The 18,458-nt window shown below is 57.1% G+C and overlaps 1 protein-coding gene across 1 annotated transcript; it reads right to left on the reverse strand.

Moving 5' to 3' along the window:
- Positions 1 to 9,767: 9,767 nt before the first annotated feature.
- Positions 9,768 to 10,505, reverse strand: LRRC3 (leucine rich repeat containing 3). The gene has a single exon (XM_077755364.1). It carries the CDS (start codon positions 10,503 to 10,505, stop codon positions 9,768 to 9,770), a length of 738 nt encoding a protein of 245 aa, XP_077611490.1.
- Positions 10,506 to 18,458: the final 7,953 nt, after the last annotated feature.

The raw sequence follows: 18,458 nt of genomic DNA on the forward strand, positions 1-18,458 counted from the left end.
ATGCGGGCTCAGTTAACCTGAATCACAGACGAAGAGCGGACGCTGTTTTCAGTGCACGCGACCCCCAGATACTGCACAGAACATACACTAATGGGGTACTTGTTCCCTGACATTCAGATTCAAAGGGGTGCCTGCACTCCCAGAGAGGGGTCGTGGGGGGACGAGACCTTCCTAGGGCCGACTGGGGGCGGGGCCTCTGGTTTTATCTGAGATTTGACACAAGGAAGAAAGAGACCTGAGGGGCTGGGGTGGCCTGGGGGGGGGGCAGGGTTGGCAGAGGGTGGGGGGTGGCCGTCTGGGGGCTTATCCCGCACGTGGACGCCCCCAGGTTCCTCCACACACGAGAGGGGAGGCCGCCCCGGGATCGTTAGTTTTACGTGTCATCCCGGAGGATGTTTCCGGATGCGATGAACACACGTCACGGGAGTCTGGGTGAAGCAGGTGGCCTTGCACAACGCAAGGGCCTCACCCAGGCCCTTCACCAATCAGGTGAAGGGAGGAATGGAAGAAAAGACCAGCGTCCGCAGCAAGGGGGCTTCTCCGGCCTTCAGACCGGAACACCGCCAGCCCTGCAGGCCTCCCGCGCCGGGCCCTCGGCACCCCATCCCCGCGACAAAGCTCTCTCCCCTCCCTACACGCCCCGTCCTGGCGGTGCTGGGCTCCGGGGAGCCCTCGCGAGCACAAGAGGCTAACAGGCAAAGCACTCAGGAGTCCCACTTGCCACTTCCCGATCGCCAAGCCTCAGTTTACCCACGGGGAAGGGCCACCTGGGCGCCGCCACACGCAGTTCTCTCCCCCTCGAGGGACCAGACAGACGTGCGCCCGCTGCCGGCTGCTGTGGCTGTGTGCCGGGCTCGCCACGGGGGACGGGTGGCCCCCGGGGCGGAGGGAGGCCGGTGACAGCGGCACCCCTGCCCGGGACTCGGCCAACAAACGGTGCCTCCGCGTCCTTGGCACAGAATCTGATCTCCGTTCTAGTGCGTAGAAACACAAAAGCGTAAATCAAGGTTTGTTTAAATTACAGACGCAAACAAGAGGGGAGTTGGAGAGAACATTAAAATATTTACGTCTTTTCCAGTGAGCTCTCCTGGCTTTCGTCCGCTGACGAGCATGTGCAAGGCGGCCTGCGCCTCCCCATGAATCCGCACGTGGTGTGACGTGGCCACCTTCCTGTCGCTTTGGCAGCGTGCCGTATCTCACCCAGGCGGTATTCTGGAGTGTGCCGGGCGGGCACCTTTGGCAAACCCATGGGACTCTCACCGGCCGTTACTGTGGTCAATAACTCGAAGGATATGTTCACACAACTGCAGCCTTCTTGGGGTCACTTCTTCCAAGTCGTGATTTCCGGGAGAAATGTCCGCAAAACGTCTGCTGGGCTGCTCACGGCCGGGGCTCCCTCCTGAAGCCCGGGAGAGGCTCCGCACGACCCGGGGGGTGGGATCACACCTGCCCCTTCGCCCGGCCAGCATGGGGCTTCTCCCAGGTCACCATCGGCCACATGACACGGTCATGTGTTCACCGTGGTGGGCAGTGCGGGCCGGGCGGGGCTCCTCTTCCGGCACCTCTTAACCTCAGCACCACCAACACCCCTCCCCTCTGCCACACATGCACATCTGTATGCCTCACATACATGTCCCCCCACAGACATACACACCTGCACACGCACACCTGCACACCTCCCTCACGGACACACCCACACACGCACACACATGCACACACACACTTCATATTCATGCACACCCACATACGTACACACACCCCTGCACATCCCCCCACATACATACAAATCCACTGACACACACACACGTCCACCCCATGCACACGTGTGCACATATACACACACGCACATCCCCACACGTACATACACACACTCATGCACACACACATGCCCATCCCATGCACATGCACACACATGCACAATACACATACATCCCCACTCTCACATGCACGTACATATTCACTCATACACACACATGCATACACACACGTGCACCCACACATGCAAACACACCTGAATATGAACACACACGTGCACATGTGCATACACAGTCTTACATGTACACAAATGCACACATATCTCACAGCTGTGCTCACACACACACAGGCATGCACACACCTTCCAGGCCCTTCTAGCCAGAGACTGTGTCTTGAGGATGTCCCCCAAGTACTCCAGGTGCTCCCCACCTTCCCCAGGACAGGTTTCCTGGGTGCTGCCTGACGTTCCCCAGGGTGCAGGTGCCCCGGGTGCTGCCTGACCTTCCCCAGGGCGCGGGTGCCCCGGGTGCTCCCCACCTCCCCCAGGGCACGGGTGCCCTGGGTGCTCCCCACCTCCCCCAGGGCGCGGGTGCCCCGGGTGCTCCCCACCTTCCCCAGGGTGCAGGTGCTCCCCACCTTCCCCAGGGTGTAGGTCCTCCGGGTGCTCCCCACCTTCCCCAGGGCGCGGGTGCTCCCCACCTTCCCCAGGGTGCAGGTGCTCTGAGTGCTCCCCACCTTCCCCAGGGCATGGGTGCTCCCCACCTTCCCCAGGGTGCGGGTGCCCCGGGTGCTCCCCACCTTCCCCAGGGTGCAGGTGCTCTGAGTGCTCCCCACCTTCCCCAGGGCATGGGTGCTCCCCACCTTCCCCAGGGTGCGGGTGCCCCGGGTGCTCCCCACCTTCCCCAGGGTGCAGGTGCTCCGGTGCTCCCCACCTTCCCCAGGGTGTAGGTGCTCTGGGTGCTCCCCACCTTCCCCAGGGTGCAGGTGCCCCGGGTGCTCCCCACCTTCCCCAGGGCGCGGTGCTCCCCACCTTCCCCAGGGCGCGGGTGCCCTGGGTGCTCCCCACCTCCCCCAGGGCGTGGGTGCCTCGGGTGCTCCCCACCTTCCCTTCCCTATTTGCACGCCGCTGAGAAGGCAGTCCAGCGGGACCGTGAAGGGCACACGTTTCCAGTCAGACCGTAAGGGATCAAGCCCGGTTTCTTCTCTTTATTGTTTGACCTTGAGCAAGTTACCGAACCCTCAACCTTAGTCTCCCGAGGTCCCTCACGTCAGATGGGGAGACTTCTCACCCCCGGGGCTGTGCAGGAGGGCATGGCATGGGCGCCGCACCCCCGTGGCACCTCTCCCGGACACACAGTAGGTGACAGCTGGACCGGCCTCATTGCCGCTTACCTGCTCAGGTATGTTCTCCTAAACAAGGCCGGATTAATTGCTTCTGAAAGAAAAAGACAGGCGGTCCTACTTCTGAACATACACTCATCGGCTGAACCCACGTACCAGCAGAGCAGTGGCACACCGCGCCCGGGCCCTTCCCTCCCCGGGGGACAGCCTCACGCTAGCAGAGCCTGTGAATCTGCCGCCATCGGCAGCACGTAAGCCTGGAGGAGAAGTCATCTCAGCGAGCCGTGCGGCTCTGTGACTCTGAGGCAGTCTTAATTTTGCCCTCATTTTCGTTTAATTTTATTTTTATTTAATTGATTTAATTTTATTTAATTAAGATGCACGGACCTTAAGTGTCCTGTTGAGTGAGTTTTGCCAATTATGTAAATCCAGACGACCAACCCCAGACAAGACTGAGCCTTTGTGGCGCCCACACCCCCCTGGGCCACCACCCGCCTCTGTCGCCGGCCAGCCTCGTCGCCCTCCGGCTCCCTTCGGTGGGGCGCCCACTCGCGCTCCCGCGTGCCTCTCTCACTCCGCTACGTGGGGCCGTGCCTGCGCTTTGCTCATTCTTATTGCTGATTTTACGGTTCATTTTGTTGCCGTCTCCCCGGGTAGGACCAGCTCGTGGCTTGTGCGCCCATTCTGTTGATCGGCCTCTGGGTGGCTTCCGGGCGCGGCTGCTGCAAACGTCACAGGGCGTGTGCGTGCGGCGTGTGGTCTCACCTCTCTGGGTGCGTATCTGGCGGCGGAGCTGCTGGGTCCCCGGATAGGTGACGGCTGGGCTTTATACGCCAGCCGTCCTCCAAAGGCCGAGCGCATGCGTGGTAACCAGGTGGCACACGGTGACACCGTGATGCCGTGTGCGCGCGGGAGTCCAGGCGGCCAGGCCTTTGGCTGAGAGCACGGGACGAGGAGGCGCCGTGTGGGACGGGGCAGCGCGGGGATGCCTTGCAGACGCCTCTTTGCCCGGTGGGAACGCGCGGGAGGGTCAGTAGCAACCTGTGGGTTCGGTTGGCCCGTAGGCGCATGAAGGACCCAAGCCTGACTGGACCCAAGCCCTCGTTCCCAGGGAGGGAGGGCGGGCGACGCCAGAGACCAGGGCCGCCTGCCACGTCCAGCCAACAACGGGCTGGATCCTGCGTGTCAGTCTCCTGTGGCCGCGGTCACAAGTTATCACACACTTAGTGGCCAAACACAACAGAAATGTATTGTCTTATAATTCTGGGGCTCAGAACGTCCCACCCGGTCTCACTGAGCCAAAGTCAAGGTGTGGGCGGGGCCACCTGCTTTCTGGAGGCTCCAGGGGAGAATCCCTTCCCTCTCTGGCTTCTAGAAGCTAACGGTTCCTTGACTCATGGCCCCTCCTCCATCTTCACAGGGGCTCCTTCCCCCATCCCCACCCCGTCCACCCACAACAATGGTGAGGACTGCGTGATGCCCACCTGGGTGACACAGGGTAGCGCCCTTTCCCAAGGCCAGCTGGCCAGCACCCTTAATCCCACCTGCTGTGAGACCTAATGCATTTACCGGTTCTGGGGACTGGAGGAGGGTGAGCCTGAGGCCGAGCACTCCCAGGGCCTTTGACCCCTCCCCACTCCTATCACGCAGAATGGCTGAGACCCTTCCTGCCTGGACCCCAGACCCCCTCTGTCCCCCCAGAACTGGCAGAAGTCGGGTGCTGTCCTGTGCGGGGGGGAGGGGCAGAGCCATGTTGCGTGGGGAGACCCACAAGGTCTCACCCAACAGAGTGTGGTGTTTGCAAAGATTGACGGTCGCTCGGTGCACAAACAGTGCCTGGTTAAAACCGCCCCAGCTCCTTAGATAAACTCTGAGGAGACCCCAAACTCACACTTCTAGAGATAAGTAAAGATTTGGACGAACCCTCCAATGACACCCTCACACTGTCACTGTTCCCCAAGTCACTGTGTGATTTTGTGCATGTTGACCAAAACCTTTTAATGATGAACAGAGAAATCCACAGAACATTTCGAAGAATTAACACACACACAAAAAAAATACTTTGAAAAATAAGGGAAATCCTGGCCTCCAGGCATTAAATTATATTAAAACAATTCAATTTGGTCTTTGCATAAATTTGGAAAAGTTAAAGTTACAGGTGTTGGAAATAAAAAGATTCTGGAATGGAATTTTTTCTATTTGGAGGGAAACTTGAAAAAAAATTTTTAATGTTTATTTATTTTTGAGAGAGAGAGACAGACAGACCATGAGCATGGGAGGGTCAGAGAGAGAGGGAGACACAGAATCTGAAGCAGCTCCAGGCTCTGAGCTGTCAGCACAGAGCCCGATGCGGGGCTCGAACCCACGAACCGTGAGATCATGACCTGAGCTGAAGTCGGAAGCTTAACTGATTGAGCCCCCCAGGCGCCCCTGGAGGGAAACCTTTTAAAGGTAAAAACAAGAGCAGTAAATGAAAAGGGAAGATTATATATTTGTCAGATAGATAGTGTTAGATATCAGTAAGGCTGAAACACGAGTGCACTGTACACCCAGGGCTTGACTGGTTCAAACGGCCTACACCCGCGGTCCGAGCCCCGCACGCCCCAATGCGGGGGCGGGGGGGCTCCGCAGGAATCAGCGCAGAAGGCGGGGCAAACGTCCACAGCAGAGGAGACCCGAACAGCGGAAACAGGCTTGACTTCTGACGAGTTACACCCGCTTGTGATGGAAGGGACGTCCCGGCGGCAGGTGCTCCTGGGCACCCCCTGGTGATAGGACCCGCCCGGCCCTTCCCGGGGGGCGACACACGTAAAATCTGAGCAGAGCGGTTCCCGTCTGTCGACAATGCAAGTCACTGGCTTGGAAAACCTCAGGCTTGGTGTCCTAATTACTGTGACATCTGACTGGCAGGCTGATTCTCGGCCCAGGGCAAGGACAGGAGGTCCAGCGACTCCTGCGAGCAGCTCTGGAGAGATCAGAGAGCAGGGGAGGGGGGGGAGGGACCTGGCCCCGGCTGGCCGCACGCAGGGCCGCCCTCCCGTCAACACCACCCACCCAGGGGAGACAGCGGGACCCAGCCCGCCCAGCCAAGCGAGGCCCACCCTGATGGCGCCCAGAAGCGCGTGCAGAGGGGTGCCAGCCGGGCTGAGACAGGAGTGCAGCGTGTGCCCGTCCGAGGGGCCCACGGCCAGCTCACTGTGTGGACGAAGGGCACCCTGGGGGCCGGGCAGCGGCAGCGACTCAGAGCCGTGCGGGGGCTGGGGGGATGCGCCCTGTGCGTGGGTCTCGGGGAAGTCCAGCAGCGAGGTGGCCGCCGCTCAGGGACGCCCCAGGCTCCTCTCCCTGCCCTTCTGGAAGCCTGTGGGGAGGGGCAAGGTGAGAAGGGGAGGCCTCGGGGCCTCAGTGAGCACACTCGTTGGCCCCAGCCTCGGGCAGGCCGGGCGCTGGGGGCCGGGTAGGCCCGACGCGGCAAGAGACTCCCCACAGGCGAGGCCCGGGCTGCGGGCTCTGTTCCGGAGCCGCGCCTGCCACAGCCGCAGGCTGGCCGGCCACACAGTCCCCACAGCTTCACGCACAGGCAGCCTTGCCCTCGGGACCGCCGCCACGCCCCCACTGCCCAGACACCTGTGCCGGACCGCCGAGCTTCCGAGACGGTGCCCCACGCCTGCCCGCCGTCCCCTGCTGCCCCGCAGCCGGTCCACACCCCAGCTGGGCGTTCACCAGCGCCTGTGACCTTGGGCAAGTCATCGAACCCCCGGGCCCCCATGTCCGCATCTGCTGCCATTGCCTGGCGGCCACACTGCGCCCACTCCCCACTGCTTCCCCCCGCACCTCGGATGCCCATCCTCTCCAAGAGCGCTCGGGCTTGCAGGGAAGCTCAGCCGGTGCGCCTGCCACCCTGCGACGCTGTCTCCCCACCTCCTGACCCTGGGGCCCAGCAGGCGCCAGCTGCTTCTCACGGCCCACGGCACCAGCAGTGCCCGGCGGCCGGCCTGGCAGCCAGCCCTGTGCCCGCTCCGAGGTCGGTGTCGTTGCCAGGGTGACAGGGGCAGACCTGCACTGCTGGCGTCGCCGGGCTAGGCCGCCGATGGGGCTCTGACCTCCTTGCTCTCCGGGCGCTTCAGCCCAGGGCGGAACCAAGGCCTCTGCCTCTGTTCTGACAGCCCCGGCCCGTCTGCGCCGGATGAGAACTTCCAGGCCCGGGCACCAGGGGACCCAGATTCCTGCCCAGCCCAGCCCACAGCCCGCTCCGGAGTTGGGCACTGGCCCCTCGACCTCAGAGCCTCCGTTTCTTGTCTGAAAATGGAAATATCCCTGATAGTGCNAAGCTGCCACCATGATGTCACTGGCTCAGATTGTCCCCCAATGCAACGACTGGCCATCGCAATCCGGTTGGAGCTGGTACGAGCTGGCTCAAGCACCCACCACACCCCTGCCCCTGAGCCGTAGGCTCTCAGGTGGGCTGGGTCTGGAAGCTTCAGTACTGGCAAGGTCTGCAGTGAGGAGGGCAGGGGTGGTTTGGGTCCCATGGGTCACAGAAATGCAGATAAGAGAATCCACTCCAGCCAATTTACACACAAAGGGGTTTATTGAGAGGTCAGAGGCAGCGGGGAGGGCAGCAGACTCAGACTTTAGACGCAGCCTCTGGGAAAGAGGACTCCATAAACCATGCCAGGCTCCTGTGTTTGCTGGGAGCTGCCACAAATCCAGAACATTCCGTCTCTGCCAGTCTGCCCAAGCAGCCCTGGCTTCTCCCCAGGTAACAGTCCAGGATCAAAGTCTCCTGTAAATGCATCTGTCGAGAACCCGCTGCAAGGGAGCCTGGGCAGCGGTGCAGGAAAGCCAGCGGGGGCGGGGCGGGCGCACAGCACCCCCGAGCTGCCCCCAGGGCTCAGGGCCGGGCTAGCTGCTCAGATGCCCAGGGAGGTGCCCCTCGCACCCCCGCCTTGACTTCCCTGATGCCCCAGGGTTCCACTGACCCTCTGGGAGGAGCTGCTCAGTCGGCCTGACCCCATTGCAGCCCCCGCACAGGGGAGCCCGCGTGCACACATTCCTTAGCCCACACGCGAGTGCAAGCTGCGAGTGCAAGCCGCCACGGGGCCCTGCAGTGCAGACCCCCACCCTCAACCACCTGCCTCCCCTCCCCTCCTGCCTGCGGCCACTTTCCATTAAGAAAAGTACACCCAAGGGGAACCTGGGGGGCTCACTTTACTGAGCTCGAGCTTCGGCTCAGGTCATGATCTCACAGTTCGTGGGTTCGAGCCCCGCGTCAGGCTCTGTGCTGACAGCTCAGAACCTGGAACTTGCTTCGGATTCTGTGTCTCCCTCTCTCTCTGCCCCTCCCATGCTTGCACTCACTCTCAAAAATAAATTAAAGACATGGGGCACCTGGGTGCCTCAGTCGGTTAAGCGACCGACTTGGGCTCAGGTCATGATCTCGTGGCTCATGGGTTCGAGCCCCGCATCGGGCTCTGTGCTGACAGCTCGGAGCCTGCAGCCTGCTTCAGATTCTATGTCTCCCTCGCTCTCTGCCCTCCTCTGCTCATGCTCTGTCTCTCTCTGTCTCAAAAATAAATAAANAAGACATCATAAAATAAAACTAGAAAGACGGATCAGTTACACAGGCGGAGGTAACGTCTGCCCTGAGCGTACAGTAATACAGGAATTAGTTCCAAGATTCCTGGCGGCAAAGGTGGGGAGAGGGGCGGAGACAGAGAGAGGGAGAGAGTTCCTGCTGCCGGAGAAAGGAAGCGTCCTGTTGACTGGCCTTCAAACACCAAACCCCAGTGCCCCTGTGCCTGGCGAGGAGCTGTTTCAGGCATGGGGGACTAGGAGAGGCGGGCACGGTGCCGACCCGGACGACGGGCCTTCCCCCGGGCAGGCACGGACAGCGGCGGCCCCCAGGGCAGGGCGCACGGTCAGGCTGCCAGCATCGCCCACCTTGACGATCCGCTCTGGGCCTTTTTCGGGTTTCTGTCCATGGTTTTCTTGGGTTTTGGTGTTGAGGTTGTTTTCCCCTCTCCCCGGACTGAAATTTTGGTACAAATGTTACCCTTGACAAACATTCTGAGGATAAACAAAGCTGTTCAAAGGTTGGTTTGAACTACGCTTTGGCACTTACCTCTCAGGAAAAACCTGGTCTCTACCACTTCGCTCTGGAAAGAGTTCCGCGGTCAGATGTGCTCAGGAAGTACTACGGCGGGGGGGGGGGGAGGCAAACCAGCTCTGCAGTGTAGGGCCGTCTGTGCCTTCAGCAGGCCAGCCTGCACCCCACCTCTGCCGGCTGACCTCACACTCCTGGGCGCTGGCCCTTCCTTCTCTGACCGCTATTCACACCCTGCAGACACCACGGGGAAGCGGCCAGCCGCGTACAGGGACACGGAGCATCACGGCAGCTGGCCGGGTTTACGTCCCCACGGGGCTGTTTCCCAGCTGCGTCGTGGTGGCCGATGCCCTTTCTCCACGCTTCGCTTTGCCGGCCGTCAAGTGGGCCCGACGGTAACACGCTGGACTGGAAAGGTGGCGCGGTGACTAAAACACAACAGGAGAGAGGGTTCTGGAAGGGCGGGGTGCTGCACAGAGGGCTGTGGGGACCCGCCGCTGGGGGTCTTGCAGGCAGGAGCCAGTCACCGTCTGCTACAAAAGTGCTGGGGGCACAGGGGCAGCGGGCACTAGGGCGCGGGGCCGGCGGGGCCCCTGGAGGCGGGGGCGCTGGGCAGGGACTTCAGGTGCTCCAGGTGCTTCCGGGCCTCCTCCTGGTTCTGGCGCACGTAGTACACGACGTAGGCGATCACCATGGCGAACCAGCCGAACATGGTGACCAGCATGGCCACGTCGGTGGTCCTGCGCTGCGTGCTGCAGAAGCTGACGCCGGAGTCGAGCGCCTGGATCAGCGGCTTGCCCACGAACTCCTCCCGCACGGCCGTGTGGCAGGCGATCTCGGCCGCAGACTCGGGGTCCAGCTTCAGCTCCCACAGCGCCTCCTGCAGCGCGCACTCGCAGTGCAGCGGGTTGTGGGACAGGCGGACCTTGGCGCTGAGCGTGCCCAGGGCGTCCCTGGGGATCCGGCGGATGCGGTTGTGAGACAGGTCCAGCAGCCGCAGGCCCCCGGCCAGGCCCGAGAAGGCAGCGGGGCCGATGGTCTCAATGCTGTTCTGGGACAAGTCCAGCTCCCGCAGCTGGTGCAGGTGCTGGAAGGCCCCGTTGGGGACGTGGGCGATCTCGTTGGCGTCAAGCTTCAGGAGCACGGCGTCGGCAGGGATGTCCCCGGGGACCTGCTGCAGGCCCCTGGCGCTGCAGTGCACGGCCACCGCCCCCGCGTGCTCCGGGCACTGGCAGCTCTGCGGGCAGGACGCGCCCAGGCGCAGGCAGAAGAGGAGGAGGAGGCAAGGCCCTCCCGCGGGGCCCATGCCGAGCGCACCTGGGGACGCGCGGCGGGTCCTCTCCCTCAGCGCCGCGGGCCCGCGCTCTCCCCGCTCGCCCCGCCGACGCGGCGCAGGCGACGGCCGGACACACACGAAATCTCCTTCCTCACGTGCCGGACAAAGCGGGTTCTCCCGGGTCTAAAAGAGAGCGCCCACCAGCATCAGTGAGCGTGCTCCCGCAGGGAGCCCCGGGAGCACCCTGACTTCGGGGGGTGCCACGGGCACAGGGGAGCATCCGGCCGCTGCGGGTCTCTGTAACTTATGCCCGGGGATTCCCAACAAGAGCGGGACAGGCGCCGCTGACCGCCGGCTGGGCGCAGGAGCCCTGGACACACCCACCGCACATCTAGGGGACCGGGCGGAGGACCAGGCTGCAGGGCTTTCTTAAGCCGGAGAGCGGGGCTGCCCGATGGGCCACCGCCGGCGGCGCTCACCCCGACAGCCCCCGGGGGGCGCGGTAGAGACACGGGTTCTCTTCGTGAGCCCCGGCAGGACGGAGCACGCGGCACCGGGGGCGGCCCTCTTTAGCCCCGTTGTGCGGGGGAAAGACGGAGACCGAGACCGAGGAGCCAAGCCCTGGGCGCGCGGCCGCGCCGGGGCGCAGAGCGGCCNCTGTGGGCGGGGCCAGAGGCGGGCCTTAGGGCCGCACCCCAGTCGCTGGCCCGCGGCCGGCTCTGAGGCTGGGGGCGCGGGACGTCGGAGCCGTGGAGACGCAGCGGTGCTTTTCGCGAAGGCCGGCCGCCCGCGGACCGCGAGTCCGGTTAGTGAGGTGGCGCCTGCGCCCCGCTGGGTCCTGCCCCCCGATCCTCCCGGGTCCTGGGCCGGGAGTGTGGAGGTGGGGTCTAGCGTTTACGCGGCATCGGAGCCATCTTCAGCGTTTCAAAAGCCGCTTTGCTGTGGGGTAATGACACGCGTATTTGCACTTGCTGTGTTTGACACCTGTGTGCACCGTGAAGCCGTCACCACGAATGAGGCGGTGAATAGCCCAGTTTCCCCTTTCCCTCAGCCCTCCCCAGGCAAGGACCGTGTGCTGGGCCCTGTCCGGAGCTCGAGCTTGCTGGAACTTTCCTTCGCGGAGTCCAGCGCGTTTCCCTCAGCACGTTGCGTTTACTCACGTCGATGCAGCAATCGCCGGTTGCCCCTTCTCGTGTGGAGTGCGAGCTAGGAAGGTGCCACACTGGGTGTGCCCACTTCCGTCTCCCATCCCCCTTGAGTTGGCTTGGGTCCGTGGTGTGAGAGAGCATTCAGGTTTGTTTTTTCTGCATGTGGGTATCCAGTTTCCCGGGTTGTTTGTGAAGTAACGGCCCCTTCCCGGCTGAGGGCCTGTGAACCTCCGTTAATATCAGTGGTCCTAGATGTGTGAGTCTGTTTCTGGACTCCCTGCCTTCCATTGGTCCGGCTGCCTATTTTTATGCCAGTTGTCCAAGCTGACTTTATAATTGTTCTTTTTTTTTTTTTTAATGTTTATTTCTGTGAGAGAGAGAGAGAGAGAGAGTGTGTGAGCAGGGGAGGAGCAGAGAGAGAGGGAGACACAGAATCTGAAGCAGCTCCAGGCTCTGAGCTGTCAGCACAGAGTCCAACACGGGCTCAAGCCCATGACCTGTGAGATCATGACCTGACCTGAAGTTGGATGCTTAACGGACTGAGCCACCCAGGTGTCCCCTTATAATAAATCTTGAATCAGGTAGTGTAAGTCTCCCAGCTTTGTTCTTTCATATTCTTTTGGTCCTCTAGATCTTTTGCACTTTCTCACGAATTTTAGAACCAGCTTGCCAAAAAATCTGTTGGGTTTTGTTTGGGATTCCACTGAATCCATAGATCAGTTTGAAAGAATTAATATCTTGACAATATTGAGTCTCTCAGTCCATGAACATGGTATATCTTCTCATTTATTTAGAACTGCTTTTGTTTCTTTCAGCCATGTTTTGTAGTTTTTGTTTACACATGTCTTGGACATCTCTTGTCAGACTTATTTCTGATAATTTTATGTTATTGTAAATGGTATCTTTATTCCAATTTCTGTTTGTTAAATGATAGTATATAGAAATAAAGATGATTTTTGTATACTGAACTTAACTTTGCTAAAATCACTTATTAGTTCTAGTAACTTTTTCATAGGTACCTTAGGATTTTCTACATATACAATCATGTTATCTGTAAATAAAACGAGTATTCTTTCTTTCCTGTCTGCATGCCTTTTACTTCAATCTATGCCTGATTGCTTTGGCTGGAGCCTCTAGTTCAAAGCTGAACAGGAGGATTGAGAGCAGATATCCTTGTCTGTCCTGGTCTTAAGGGGAAAGCATTCAGCCCTTTAGTAATAATGGCGGTGGCAGATCTTTTGAAGCTGTTCATATCAGTAAGAGGAAGTTTCCTTTGTGAAAATAAAGGAAACCTCTTGAAAATGGAGTCAGAAGTGCCGAAGGGACACTGCCACACATGTATCACTCCTGCAGCTGCATCACCAGCAGGAAGAAGGAAGATAAGAATTACCTCGTGAGGGAGGACATTTTTCCCATAGGAATTTAATCTCCTCCTTTTAAGAAAAGGAAGGAAGATCCCTCCCTGCTCCAGCAGCAACACACTAACCACCGCTTCCTGCCGATCAGGAGACTCCACAACCTCCAACTCTTGTCCTTCTCTGATAAACTCCTGTTCAAAACAACCCTCCCCAACTCCCTCCTGCAACCTCATGAAAGCTGCCCTTCCCTTTGTCTCTTCGGACCTGCCAATGGCTCAGTGTAGTTTGCCACATTCCAAATGGCTATTCTTCTGCTCTCCCTGAATACACTCATTTTGCCAGTAAAATAACTGGCTGTTTTAAAGGTTGATACCTCCCATTTCTGGTTTGCTGAGTGTTTTTATCAGGAAGCGTTTTGGATGTTGTCAAATAAATGTCTTTTCTTCATCCATTGAGAACCTTTTTTAAAATTAGTATGTTTATACGGAAGATCATATTAACAGGTTTTCAAGCGTTAAGTTAACTTTGGGATAACCCTTGGGATAAATCCCACTTGGCTATGATGTGTCACCATTTTTGTATGCTGTTGAATTACTTAATAGAGTTAGAGCTGCTGAGGTTATTTTTTTCCTTGACTGAATGTTGGGAGTTCATCTCTCTCAAGAAATTGTCTGTTTCATCTAAATTAATTGATCAGCATAAAGTTACTCATAATGTCCCCTCGTTATCTTTTCATATGCAGTATGAAGTGATGTCAATTCATTCCTGTTTGCGTCGAGTCTCTTTTCTTTTACGAATCGGTCAGGATAGAAGTTTATAAATTTTATTGATATTTTAAAAGAACCCGTTTTTAGTTTCATTGATTTCTTTATTTTTTTTTTCTTTCCCAGTTGACAGCCATTCTGATCTTTTGCTTACATTGAGTTTAAGCAAACTCTTCATTTTCTGGTTTTTGGTTCTCTTCGTTTTTTGGTTTCTTACACTGAAAGTTGAGCTCACTGGTCTGAGACTTTTCTTCTTCTCTAGTACAGGCATTTTAGTGCTATGAATTTCCCTCCAAGTCCTGCTTTAGCTACATCTCAGGATTTTGTAATGAAATCCACTAAGTTTGAAACACTTTCTAATTTACCTTTTGATTCCTTTTTTGACTCATGGATTTAGAAATGTTTTATTTTGTTTCCAGGTATTTGGGGATTTTCCAGAGATCTTTCTGTTTTTAATTAGTGATTTAAATCCATCATCACAGAGCACACTCTGTATGCTTAGGGTCCTTTTAAATTTGTTAAGGTTCATCTATGGCCCAAAAAGTGGGCTGTGTTAATAATTGTTATATGTGTATTTAATGTGCTCTATGGTTGCTCAGTGGAATGTTTTAGAAGTGTTGATGAGGTCAAGTCTGCTGATAGTGGGGGTCTACAATTTTACATTACTGCCAATTTTCTATTTGCTCTATTAATTACTGAGAGATGGGTATTGATATCTCTGTGACTGTAGATTTAATGTCTGCTTTCCTTCATTTCTACCAGTTTTTGCTTTGTGCATTTTGAAGTCCTATGTTCAGATTACTCTGTCTTCTTTATTGACTGACCCTTTATCGTTGTGAAATAATGATTGTTTGAATTGACCTTGGTTTTGTCTGACACTAACAGTCACCGTGGCCTCCTTGCAATTAGGTTAGCACGGGGGTCTTCTTTCTTCACCCCACTTGAGTCTTGACACTCTGCTTCCTTCGCGGTTTCAGAAGCACCAAAGTATCTTCCTCACTGCATTTCTTAGCTACAGAGGGAAAAATAATAATTTTACAGCAAAGAAGCCTGGCAAAAGCCACCCTACCTATGTGACCAAGGTTAATATCATCAGTAATAAGACAAACCGGCATCACTTAGCCCTTGATGTGATGGACTGAGAAACACGTAGCAATCACGTCTGTGATGTTCTTGCCCAAAATGCATAATCTCACTGCACTGGCGAGAACACTGCAGACACACCAGAACTGAAATACACATTACAAGATGACTGATCCGTGAACTTCGTAAAAGACAGGAAGAAAAGACTGGGTCGCTGTCACAGACTGGAGCCGACCACGAGAGAGGAGAGCTGACTGCCATGCGGGTCCTGGGTCAGACAGGGACATGGGGGTGGGCAGAACAGAATCAGGCCACAGCGTTTTCTGGCAGCGGTGTCCTGGCTGTGAGAACCCACACTCAGCACTCCAGCTCCAGCCCGTCTTCCTCTGCTCTGCTCCCTTTTCCTCTCCCCCTGCCCGTTTGGAGTGAGTGTTCTTATGATGGCGTCTTTTGTCCAGAGTTGAACCCAGCTTTAACTCTTTGCTGTGTTATCACAGTGGCTGCCAGGGTGTCACGTCCAGCTGTCGCTGCTTACCACAGTGGTCCCTCAGGCCACGTCTGGCCATGCCACGTGCAGTGGGTGCTGTGTTGCTGTCACAGCATGCACGTGCTCGTGTGTAGGAACCCCACCACACCGGATTATTTCTGCTTTGAACAGCCAGCTCTCTTTTAAAGAGATTAAAATAATGCGAGGCTTGAGGCTGCCGGCATGTTAGCGTATGGCAAATCAAACAGATGCCAGAAGGGAGCCCGAAATTAAGGAATATTTTAATGTTTAAATTAAACAAATTAAATGGGGTTACTACCAAAAACTACAGTGCCAATGCAGGGGACCCACAGACACCAAGCGAGTGGGAGAGTCAAGACGCCATGAGCTCATGCTGGGTGGTTCTGCTTAGGGAATGTTCCAGTGGGGATGGGGCCGGAGGGGCTCCCACGGCTGCGAGATCCGAATCGTGAGCTCAGTGCTGGTTGTTAACATAAGTAAAAATGCATCGGGCTGCTCACAGTTAAGGTTTGCCCAGGTGACTAAGCGTTTTCTGTCCCAATAACAGAAAATAGTGACGTCTGCCCGTTTGCTCTTCACGGATGGTCACAGGTATCCGTGGTTCTGCATCGATGGACGGATCTATTCAGGGCGCCTGTGGACTGCTGTGTGGTGAGCAATCTTCCCAGTCACAGGCCGGCCTTACAGGAGGCCCTGGCTGCCGGCCAGGCTCAGGCCGCAGAGCCCTGAGAGAATCTGGGTCTCCGTCCCCTCTGGACCACCAGCCTGTGCTCTCAAAAGAACCAGAAACCTTCTAATGCTCTCCTGGCCACGTGGTCCACCGGCTGTGGCTGCCCTTCCGACTGTAATTGGGCTCAGGGCCGATTAGCTCACCCATTTATCCACCCAGAAGCCAGGCTCCCTGGCCCCGGGGGTGCAAGGCAGCTGGCCCAGCTGGCTAATTGCTTCCCCATCAGGAAGGTGGTTTTGCTGGGCGAGTCTGAGAGCATCTCTCTGGGGACCAGCATGGAGGAGCTGAGCCTGCGGCAGCCGGGGGGGCCGGGATGAAACCAGGCCGATGAACAAAACATCTCAGCGAGGGCAGAGCGCCGCTCCACTGTCCGTGCCCCTTCCTGGTGCGGGCTTAGGCCTCTCCGCCCCAGCTCCCGCCCCGGCCCAGCCAGGGGCCTCCCAGACGCAGCCCCAGCCGGCTCACAGCAGGGGCAGTGGCGGCGCGCAGGGAGAGGACGCGGGCCGCTGGCGGGGAGCCGACCCCTCTCCGAGAGCCCGGCCGGTGGATGGATTGCCGCGTTTTGTCCGCTTTGTCTGGACTGTCTTTTCCAAGAGCCCATTTTTTAATGTCGTCATCACACCGATGCTTTGTTTTTTTTCTTCCTCCGTAAACCCTGACTTCTTTGGCCCCTGCATTTATGTTGTAGCCATTTCTCGAGTGTCTTAAGTTATAGCCCAAGATAATTCACTTTCAGTCTTCTAAGTGCAGCTAAGGCGAGAGCCCTTCCCCCCAAGAGACCCTCCAGCCACATCCGGCACATCGCTGGCTCGCGGTGGTGTGCTCACGAGTGACGGTGGCGGTCGCAGGCGGGAGGAGGGTGTGGAAGGGATGCCTTTGCAGGGCGCGGTGGCCCCTCGGTGGTCCCTGGCCAACCCCCAGCTCCCGGCCCTCACCGGCCCCTCCCCGAGCATTTGGGGGCGGCCAGGGACCGAGCACTGGGCAGAGTCACAGGGACGGCGCCTGCTCTTGAGGGAGGCCCGGCCGTCCCCCCCAGGGCTCCTACCTGGGAAACGAGTGGCTCCAGAGTGGGGACAGGAGCCCCCAGGGAGAACAGAGGCCAGAGGGATGCATCATCGGCAGCGCCCCGCCCTGGACGCCACTTCCTCGGCCTCCGATCTGGTCAGGGGACCCGTCACTCACCGACCTGCACGTAGTTTCTGTCTCTGCGGCTCTATGTTCTCGTTCTTTTTAAAAAATTTTTTTTTATGTTTTATTTATTTCTGAGAGAGAGAGAGAGAGACAGCATGAGCAGGGGAGGGTCAGAGAGAGAGGGAGACACTGAATCGGAAGCAGCTCCAACGTGGGGCTCAAACCCACGCACGTGAGATCGTGACCTGAGCCCAAGTCGGTCGCTCAACTGACTGAGCCCCCAGGTGCCCCTGTATGTTCTCGTTCTAACGTGACTGTTCAAAGTGTGTGGCGCATGTGGCCCCGTCCCGGAGCCACCTGGTGAACTTGCTGAGATCTGCTGTGTGGTGCGTGTGGTGCACACGTGCTTTTTGTGACTGTCCCGTGTGTGTCTGAGAACCGTCAGTCTCCTCTGGGCCTCTTGCTGCTGCTGTGGGGCGGGGCGGGGGGGGGGGNGAGCCCCCTGGGCGCTCCATGTTACACATAAGTTATACAAATATAAATATATATTTCATATTATGTATATAAATACATTGCATATCATTTATATAATTTATGTGTAAACAAATGTATATATTAAATATACATGATATACATACTTAATATATACATTACGTGTATATAAATACACACATAACATGTATGAAGGTCTATATGTGCACACACACACACACACACCCCACACACACAAAGACACACACATAGTGATTTCAACCATTGTGTTATTCAGATTCTGCCCTATTTTCCTTTTGGTTCCTTGATTTCTGAGGAAGCATCTCAAATATTACTGTGAATTTGCCAATTTCTCCTTGAATTTCTACCAAGTTGCTTTACGTATTTGAAAAGCTAGGGTGTTGGGTGGGTAACAGCTCCTGAAAGTGATACCTTCTCAGTCGACCAATGCCTTTATCTAACCCAGGACCCGTGCGTGTTCCTTGGCGAAGGCCAGGCAGGGGCTCACGGGCCGGCTTCACACTGTCTCCCTCACCATTCTTTTCTAGAGCATTTGCCTAGACAACTCCACGCCATCAGCATTTCTGCATCTCTCTGCTCAGGTGATACAGAAAACTACATAGAAAACGAGAGAAAGGAGTCGGGTTATTGCTTTTTTTTAATAGTCTTTGTCCCTTATTTCCAAGCTGTTCCATGCCTCACTGAGAAAGCAATAGACACATTCTGCTCAGAACCCTTTCCTGAGCTACCCCCCCCCCCCCCCCCCCCC

This window comes from Crocuta crocuta, unplaced genomic scaffold (genome assembly GCF_008692635.1).
Source record: "Crocuta crocuta isolate KB4526 unplaced genomic scaffold, BGI_CrCroc_1.0 scaffold675, whole genome shotgun sequence".
NCBI classification, from domain to species: domain Eukaryota; kingdom Metazoa; phylum Chordata; class Mammalia; order Carnivora; family Hyaenidae; genus Crocuta; species Crocuta crocuta.

Excerpts from the sequence above, each read along its gene's own strand:
- LRRC3 (XM_077755364.1), bottom strand. The coding sequence starts at position 10,505 with ATGGGCCCCGCGGGAGGGCCTTGCCTCCTCCTCCTCTTCTGCCTGCGC.